This window comes from Convolutriloba macropyga, chromosome 1 (assembly GCF_964194025.1).
Source record: "Convolutriloba macropyga chromosome 1, txConMacr16.3, whole genome shotgun sequence".
Taxonomy (NCBI): Eukaryota; Metazoa; Xenacoelomorpha; order Acoela; family Convolutidae; genus Convolutriloba; species Convolutriloba macropyga.
The window spans coordinates 28587168-28597383 of NC_134468.1; the positions used below are offsets into that span (position 1 = coordinate 28587168).

Consider the following 10216-nt stretch of genomic DNA (forward strand, 5'->3'; position numbering starts at 1 on the left):
CAACATGGAAATAAAAGAAACTTGGGGGGGATGGGGGGGTAAAATGACAGAATAAACCCCTTTTTTTGCATAATTTGCAATCACCACAAAAACATGTGACATGTTAATTGATTGAGTCCTCATAAAATCTTCCATAAAATTTGCGTTTGTTTGATGTTATTTTTGCTACATTTGATTTTATAAATGCTACATTTGATATTATAAATGCTATAAATTGATGTTATAAATTAATCATTTTGCGTCTCTTTTATTTTTTAATTTGCGTTATTTTCAACCCCAAATGCATGTGCCATTGATTGATCGGAAGTGGAAATATAATATAATCTGTTTATTCTTTACCATGTGTTTTGCATTTGTAATATAATGTTATAGTATAAGTATTATAAGCAGACTTGTCTTTGTTTTGAAGTACTTGAGGAAATAATTCTCGCCTTTAATTTTAACCACTGTATTCATCCTACGCTTACAACCTCTTTTTCATGCGAGCCTGCGTGTGTGATTCATTTTTCGCATGCAAACCAGCGTGTATAACTCATCCTTCGCATACAAACCTGCGTGGATAACTCATCCTTCGCATTCAAACCTCCGTTTATAACTGATCCTTCGCATGCAAACCTTCGTTTACAACTGGTCCTGCGCATACTAACCTGCGTGTATAATTCATCCTGCGCATTCAAACCTCAGTTTATAACTCATCCTGCGCAGACTAACCTACGGTTATAACTCATCCTGCGAAAGCTAACTCCACTTGATTATCCATCCTAGGCATAAAATTGGCAGATAAAAGCTACTTTAGAGATAAAAGAGTTTTCTTTGATATGTGTAAAAAATGTCATGATCAGAACTCTTGTAAGACAAAAGCATATGATGAAAAGATGCTTATTCATTGCTGAATGAACTGCAAGAAAACTCCGGGTAAGAACTCTTTTCTCAAGTTTCTTTGCCTGAGTTTTCAAGCATCTGTTGAATCATGGCTAGATAAATTACCTTGTAGATCAAACTATCTTCATAATATGAAAGCTGAAAGCAAAGTATGTAATATGGAACAATGAGCGTCCTAAGAAATTATCAAAACCTTGATTAAATTCATAAAATTGTCAACGTAAATTTGTAAATTTTGATGGTATCGTTAATTCCTAGTGTAATTACGTTAAATTAACAAAACCGTGATTAAATTCATAAAATTGTCAGCGTAAATTTGTAAATTTTAATCGAATCGTAAATTCTTGGTGTAAATACTAGCAACGTAGTTTACAATAACGAAATTGGAGCCAACAAAAAATGGCATATTGATTAGCACCAATTTGCAGGAGGCTTGCGATGAATGCATCAACAAAATCAATGCAAAAAAGTTTGTTAAGAAACTAAGAACAAACAAAATTGTCCAAACGGACAGCTCTTTTGTCAGCAACCATTACCGAATACAAAATAAGGTAGTTTCCAAACAACCAGTCAAACTCCTGTTTCTTACAATATTTAAAAAAAAATAACCGAATGAAGCCTTGATGTGCACACAGCACAGTTGCGTTTTGAATTTTTCTTGGTTGTATTTTCAACATCCTTGACATGTAAAATTGATGAACGGCTTTGCTCTCAAAACAGAGTTAAATTTTTTTGATTGATAGCTTAATAACAATTGCTTATTATTGATACCGTAAACATTGATACCGTAATATTAATTGTTTCACGGAATAACGACATTTCAGTCTCTCGAGAAGCACTTTCAAAATTTGTTCACACAGTCCAGATATTGCAAATCTTTGAAAACTTTATCGAGCTTCCTTTTGTCGTTTAGAAACAACTCTTTTGGAAATCAAAAAAGTGAGTCAATTTTTTTGGTAGCTGGTATTGTCATCACTTTTTTAACATTATGGGTGCTTCATTTGTCACAGAGAATAGCAGTGATTGGCTCAACTTGCTAAAAAACTGTTCTGTGAGATGAAACTTAATTTTTTTTTGCATATTGTTGGAATTTCAGACAAATTGCGTGTATAATTCATCCTTCGCATACTAACCTGCGTGTATGATTCATCCTGCGCATTCAAACCTCAGTTTACAACTCATCCTGCGAAGACTAACCAACGGTTATAACTCATCCTGCGAATGCTCACTCCAGTTGATTATCCATGCTAGGCATAGAATTGGCAGATCAAAGCTGTGAATTATCTGTCATATGTGTAAAATATGCCGTGATCAACCTCTTGTAGGACAAAAACACATGATGAAAAGATGCTTATTCATTGCTGAATGAACTGCAAGGAAACTCCGGGTAAGAACTCTATTCTCAAATTTCTTTGCCTGAGTTTTCAAGCATCTGTTGAATCATGGCTAGATAAATTACCTTGTAGATCAAACTGTCATAATAAGAAAGCTGAAAGCAAAGTATGTAATATGAAACAATGAGCGTCCAATGAAATCATTAAAATCTTGACCAAATTCATAAAATTGTCAACGTAAATTTGTAAATTTTAATCGTATCGTATTTCCTGGTGTAATTACGTTAAATTAACAAAACCTTGATTAAATTTATTTAATTGTCAACGTAAATTTGCAAACTTGGTGTAAATACTAGCAATGTAGTTTATAATAACAAACATACGAACTTGGAGCCAACAAAAAATGTCATATTGATTAGCACCAATTTGCAGGAGGCTTGCGATGAATGCATCAACAAAATCAATGCAAAAAAGTTGGTTAAGAAACGAAGAACAAATAAAATCGTCTAAAAGGACAGCTCTGTTGTCAGCAACCATTACGGAATACAAAATAAGGTCGTTTCCAAACCAGCAGTCAAACTCCTGTTTCATACAATATTTAAAAAAAAAGAAATAACCGAATGAAGCCTTGATGTGCACACAGCAGAGTTGCGTTTTGAATTTTTCTTGGTTGTATTCTCAACATCCTTGACATGTAAAACTACTGCACGGCTTTGCTCTCATAAAAGAGTTAATTTTTTTTTGAGTTGCACTAAGACATTGATACCGTAATATTAATTGCTTCACGGAATAACGACATTTCAGTCTCTCGAGAAGCACTTTCAAAATTTGTTCACACTGTCCAGATATTGCAAATCTTTGAAAGTTTATCGAGCTTCCTTTTGTCATTTAGAAAAAACTTTTTTTGGAAATCAAAAAAGTGAGTCAATTTTTTTGGTAGCTTGTATTGTCATCACTTTTTTAACATTATGGGTGCTCCATTGGTCACAGCGAATAGCAGTGATTGGGCTCAACTTGCTAAAAAACTGTTCTGTGAGTTGAAACTTAATTTTTTCTGCATATTGTTGGAATTTCAGACAAATTGCGTGTATAATTCATCCTTCGCATACAAACCTGCGTGTATAACTTATCCTTCGCATGCAAACCTCCGTTTATAACTCATTCTTCGCATGCGAACCTCCGTTTACAACTCGTCCTGCGCAGACTAACCTACGGATATAACTCATCCTGCGAATGCTCACTCCAGTTGATTATCCATCCTAGGCATAGAATTGGCAGATAGAAGCTATGAATTATCTGTGATATTTGTAAAATATGTCATGATCAAAACTCTTGTAAGACTAAAACACATGATGAAAAGATGCTTATTCATTGCTGAAATTAACTGCAAGAAAACTCCGGGTAAGAACTCTATTCTCAAATTTCTTTGCCTGAGTTTTCAAGCATCTGTTGAATCATGGCTAGACAAATTACCTTGTAGATCAAACTGTCATAATAAGAAAGCTGAAAGCAAAGTATGTAATATGAAACAATGAGCGTTCAAAGAAATCATTAAAATCTTGACTAAATTCATAAAACTGTCAACGTTAATTTGTAAATTTTAATCGTATTGTTAATTCCTGGTGTAATTACGTTAAATTAACAAAACCTTGATTAAATTCATAAAATTGTCAATGTAAATTTGTAAATTTTGATCGTATCGTTAATTCCTAGAGTAATTACGTTAAATTAACAAAACCGTGATTAAATTCATAAAATTGTCAGCGTAAATTTGTAAATTTTAATCGAATCGTAAATTCTTGGTGTAAATACTAGCAATGTAGTTTACAATAACGAACATGCAAAATTGGAGCCAACAAAAAATGTCATATTGATTAGCACCAATTTGCAGGAGGCTTGCGATGAATGCATCAACAAAATCAATGCAAAAAAGTTGGTTAAGAAACGAAGAACAAATAAAATCGTCTAAAAGGACAGCTCTGTTGTCAGCAACCATTACGGAATACAAAATAAGGTCGTTTCCAAACCAGCAGTCAAACTCCTGTTTCATACAATATTTAAAAAAAAAGAAATAACCGAATGAAGCCTTGATGTGCACACAGCAGAGTTGCGTTTTGAATTTTTCTTGGTTGTATTCTCAACATCCTTGACATGTAAAACTACTGCACGGCTTTGCTCTCATAAAAGAGTTAATTTTTTTTTGAGTTGCACTAAGACATTGATACCGTAATATTAATTGCTTCACGGAATAACGACATTTCAGTCTCTCGAGAAGCACTTTCAAAATTTGTTCACACTGTCCAGATATTGCAAATCTTTGAAAGTTTATCGAGCTTCCTTTTGTCATTTAGAAAAAACTTTTTTTGGAAATCAAAAAAGTGAGTCAATTTTTTTGGTAGCTTGTATTGTCATCACTTTTTTAACATTATGGGTGCTCCATTGGTCACAGCGAATAGCAGTGATTGGGCTCAACTTGCTAAAAAACTGTTCTGTGAGTTGAAACTTAATTTTTTCTGCATATTGTTGGAATTTCAGACAAATTGCGTGTATAATTCATCCTTCGCATACAAACCTGCGTGTATAACTTATCCTTCGCATGCAAACCTCCGTTTATAACTCATTCTTCGCATGCGAACCTCCGTTTACAACTCGTCCTGCGCAGACTAACCTACGGATATAACTCATCCTGCGAATGCTCACTCCAGTTGATTATCCATCCTAGGCATAGAATTGGCAGATAGAAGCTATGAATTATCTGTGATATTTGTAAAATATGTCATGATCAAAACTCTTGTAAGACTAAAACACATGATGAAAAGATGCTTATTCATTGCTGAAATTAACTGCAAGAAAACTCCGGGTAAGAACTCTATTCTCAAATTTCTTTGCCTGAGTTTTCAAGCATCTGTTGAATCATGGCTAGACAAATTACCTTGTAGATCAAACTGTCATAATAAGAAAGCTGAAAGCAAAGTATGTAATATGAAACAATGAGCGTTCAAAGAAATCATTAAAATCTTGACTAAATTCATAAAACTGTCAACGTTAATTTGTAAATTTTAATCGTATTGTTAATTCCTGGTGTAATTACGTTAAATTAACAAAACCTTGATTAAATTCATAAAATTGTCAATGTAAATTTGTAAATTTTGATCGTATCGTTAATTCCTAGAGTAATTACGTTAAATTAACAAAACCGTGATTAAATTCATAAAATTGTCAGCGTAAATTTGTAAATTTTAATCGAATCGTAAATTCTTGGTGTAAATACTAGCAATGTAGTTTACAATAACGAACATGCAAAATTGGAGCCAACAAAAAATGTCATATTGATTAGCACCAATTTGCAGGAGGCTTGCGATGAATGCATCAACAAAATCAATGCAAAAAAGTTGGTTAAGAAACGAAAAACAAATAAAATCGTCTAAAAGGACAGCTCTGTTGTCAGCAACCATTACCGAATACAAAATAAGGTCGTTTCCAAACCAGCAGTCAAACTCCTGTTTCATACAATATTTAAAAAAAAAGAAATAACCGAATGAAGCCTTGATGTGCACACAGCAGAGTTGTGTTTTGAATTTTTCTTGGTTGTATTTTCAACATCCTTGACATGTAAAATTGATGAACGGCTTTGCTCTCAAAACAGAGTTAAAATTTTTTTTTGAGTTGCACTAAGACATTGATACCGTAATATCAATTGCTTCATGGTGTAACGACGTTTCAGACTCTCGAGAAGCTCCTTCAAAATTTGTTTACACTGTCCAGATATTGCAAATCTTTGAAAACTTTATCGAGCTTCCTTTTTGTCATTTAGAAACAACTTTTTTTGGAAATCAAAAAAGTGAGTCAATTTTTTTGGTAACTGGTATTGTCATCACTTTTTTAACCTTATGGGTGCTCCATTGGTCACAGAGAATAGCAATGATTGGGCTCAACTTGCTAAAAAACTGTTTTGTGAGTTGAAACTTAATTTTTTTTTCATATAGTTGGAATTTCTAACAATAAAAATAGAGACAGTCATTTTTTTGGTAGTTGGTATTGTCATCACTTTTTTTAACAATAAGGGTGCTCCATCTGTCACCGAGAATAGCAGTCAGCGGGCTCAAGGCGCTAGAAAACTCTTCTGAAGTAGCTTTGAGTTGAAACTTAAATTTTTTTCATATTGTTGGAATTTTAGACAAATTTTTGTTCATTTGCAAAGACACGCAAAAAATGAACCAACGTTTTCGGAAAAAGATTTTATTGTATTCACATGACCACAAATCTCCAGTTTTTTAGGTGCTCCTCCATATCCACAAATTTCAAAACAATAATTTGTTAGACATATATCGTTGATTTGGGATTTTATACACCCATGTCTGAAGGTCTTTGGTTTTTTTGCACGACTCAAGAAATGTATCCATTTACCTTGCAATAGTCATCTTTATGCAAAATTTTCCAAGATAATCATCGGGTTTTGACTGGGGAAGTCTATTTTGCACGATCATGATAACCTCCTGCATCATAAGGTCCTTTTAGAAAAACTTGCACTATCGTACAATATAAAAATGGAAGATCAACCAGTGCAGTATTAAACTTTTACAGTTTTGTGAATGAATTAACAACAATTATTCAACATCAATTCTGCGCATCTGTTTTTATTATTTGAAAACTTCTTTAATGCAAATAGTCCAGATGTAAATCAAAACTTAGCTAAATAGGTTCCAAGCTGGTTATACTACAATATGAGTGTCGTTTTCCCAGCGAACCGCCTGATTTTTGTATTTTGGTCAACCGTAAAAACAAATATTTTCGCTTAACTTACCCATTATTTCAGTATAAGAGTTCTCAACAGTTGTTCATTTTTTTGATATTTTGCATATGCGATTTTCAAAAACAAATTTATGCTTCTCTTTTCATTATTAGAAAGGTTGCTACACAAGATCGCGTATTTATTTTCCTGATGACTGCCATTTGTCAGTTAAAAACATTTTGTTTAGGTAGCAATCTTTTTCTATTTAAGTGTATCATTAGCGACAATCGTGTAAAAAATACACCCTGATTACCCTCCAAACTGATGAAAGAGCTGGGTTAACTGTTTATTGGAGGTTGCTTGATGTATAAGATTAGGGGGGTTCTTGGGTTAGTGGGGGGATTTTCAGACTTCATCCCCTCAAAATTAACCCCCGTCCCCCCAAAGATGTAAGTTTCGCGGATAATTTCAGGGGTTGGTAAGGGGGGTAAGGGGGTTAATGCGGGGAATTTTTATCTTTTACCCACCAAAAATTACCGCCAAAAGGATGTAATATTCGTAGTTAATTTTAGAGGGGTCAAACGATGTAGGATTAGTGGGATAATGGGAAGTAAGGGTGTGATTTTTAGATTTTACCCCAAATACTAAACTTCAAAAAGATGTAAGATTTGGTGATATTTTTATGGGGGTAAAACGATGTTAGATAAAGGAGGTAGTGGGGAGTAAGGTGGAATTTTTAGACATTAACCCCCAAAGTTAACTCCCAAAAAGATGTACAATTAAGGAGTAATTTTAGGGCGGTTAAACGTTGTAAGATTAGAGTGGTAGTGTGGGGTAATGGGGGAATTTAGTTAACAACCCCTATAAATACCCCCAAAATGATGTAGATATAGGGTGTCATTTAAGCATCGTAAATTGATGTAAGGTTAGGGGGTAATGGGAGTAATGGGGCGTAATTGTGGGTTATTGGGAAAGCTTTTATATTTTACCCCCCCAACAATTACCAAAACCACCAAAAAATTTAAGAATAGGGGGTAATTTCAGGATCGAGAGGTAAAACTATGTAAAATTAGGGTTTAATGGGAGTAAGAGGAATTCGTTATTTTAATCTCCCAAAACTAACTCTTAGAAAATATATGATAGGATATAACTTTAAGGGGGTAAAATGATATAATATAACGAGAGTAATGGTGAGTAGGGGAGAGTTGTTTGATTTTACCACCCAAAAATTTACCATCAAAAAAGATGTAAGACTATGGGGGTAACTTTAGGGAGGTGAAACAATGGGGGGAGAAGGGTTTAATGGGGAGTAAGGAGGAATCTTTAGATATAGAGTAAGGGTTAAGGATGATGTAAGATAAGTTGGTAATGGGGGGTGTTTAGACTTTACCTGCAAGACTACCCCCAAAACGATCTAAGAATAGGGGTTAGTTTTAGGGGTAAATTGGTGTAAGAGTGGGGGGATAAAGTGTTTTTTCATTTACATTGTATGGTTAGTATTGGGTAAGCTTCGGGGGTCTGAAAGCTAAAGCGGTCTGGCTCAAGGGACAGAGGTTGTGATTTCAGGCTGTCAGTCTGTCACTATTGAGTTATAACGATTTAATAGTGGAGCTACCAAGGGTGGGTAGAAAGATGTAAAAGTGAAGAGGTATTGGTCCCCCGTACCCCTACTCTTGCAGCGTTTTACCCCCTATTACTCCACACTATTGCCTAATTTTGAGTAAGTGTTTGGATAAGTATTTTGAAAAACTTTTCTATTAAGCTCTTGAAAAAATAAAAAAGTCCCAATTTTCAGAGTCATCGGTGTTTTTCAAAGCTATTGCATTACCAGCTAGAGCAGACTCCCTACTATGTTTATTTAGAACACATTTACCCAACATTTGCCAAATACTTTTCTATCCAGCGTCGATTTTTGGGGTGAATTTTGGTAAGAAATTTTCACCACATTTCTTACGAAAATTCACCGCCAAACCTCGACCCGGGATATATTAATACTTGAGTTTTCAACTACCTCTAATCCTCACTTAATTACCTCACAAATTTTTTTAATAGATTCCAGCAGTTCAATTTACGAAACCTATGTGAGCTGGCAAGATTTTTTTATATTTTTTAATATTTCAGATGCGGTAAACTGTTCTGCTCTCTGAACAGCACTGATCCGGAGCCATTAATTCAAATACGAACAGCAGAAGAAATCACCTTGTACCCTTTTGACATTGAACACCACAAGTGCTACTCTGTGTCCTCTATCATGACAAGTGAAGGCGTCGATTTATCCTATACTAAGAACGGTACCCCCTGCAACCCTGAAGGATCGGACAAATTTTGTATGAATGGGAAATGCAAGCCGAAGAAGAACATTAAACACTTCAATTAGAGTTATCATTATACCCAGTTTTAGTTGTGCGACCCAAGACCGCTCTTATCAGACCATTCGGGTGGGACCCGAATCAGATGGCGTGGAAAAGACTATAGGATTATGCATGGATTTTTAAATTTGCATGTACCGTACGTTGTATATAATGAACTTCATCCCTATATAAATTTAGTCATATCTTTCCCGGGTCGAGGTTTGGTGGTGAATTTTTGTAAGAAATGCGGTGAAATGCGGTGAAAAAAATAATTTTCACCGCGTATTTCTTACATCTTTTTGCGGTGAATGCGGTGAATCGCGGTGAATTATTTTTTTTCACCGCGTTCTCAGTATTCTTACAAAAAAGAATCGTCCCTACACGGGTTCGAACCTCTGACCTCCTGCATGCCTTCCAATGCTTATTCCACTGCGCCAACTGTCACTTACTTGTTTGTTAATTCTTGTGAATTTAAATCAGATTGAGTAAACTTTGGAAACCATATGCGGTGAATTTTTGTAAGAAATGCGGTGAAATGTGGTGAATTATTTTTTTTCACCGCATCTAGCGGTGAGAAAAAATAATTCACCGCTTGAGAGAAAGCGGTGAATTATTTTTTTTCACCGCATTCACCGCATTCACCGCATTTCTTACATTATTTTGCCATAATAGTCTATGCGGTGAATTTTTGTAAGAAATGCGGTGAATTTGGTGGTGAATTTTTGTAAGAAATGCGGTGAAAAGCGGTGAATTATTTTTTTTCACCGCATTCACCGCAATCACCGCATTTCTTACGAAAATTCACCGCATTCACCGCATTTCTTACGAAAATTTACCCAAAAACCTCGACCCGGGTTGTTCATTTTTTACTCGTTGGAATGTCCTTACGGTGTCGAGCATAATTGTTTTTTTAGCCG

The 10216-nt window shown here is 34.7% G+C and overlaps 1 protein-coding gene across 3 annotated transcripts in view; it reads left to right on the plus strand.

Moving 5' to 3' along the window:
* The window catches only part of LOC142347994 (zinc metalloproteinase-disintegrin-like), a 33825-nt gene extending 24282 nt beyond the window's left edge, over positions 1-9543 (plus strand). For all 3 annotated transcript variants that reach the window (XM_075399161.1, XM_075399168.1, XM_075399176.1), the window contains one exon: positions 9070-9543. In XM_075399161.1, the coding sequence (XP_075255276.1) occupies positions 9070-9325 (256 nt within the window). In that variant the 3' untranslated portion in view covers positions 9326-9543. The remainder of the gene's footprint in view (positions 1-9069) is intronic.
* The last annotated feature ends 673 nt before the right edge of the window (positions 9544-10216 follow it).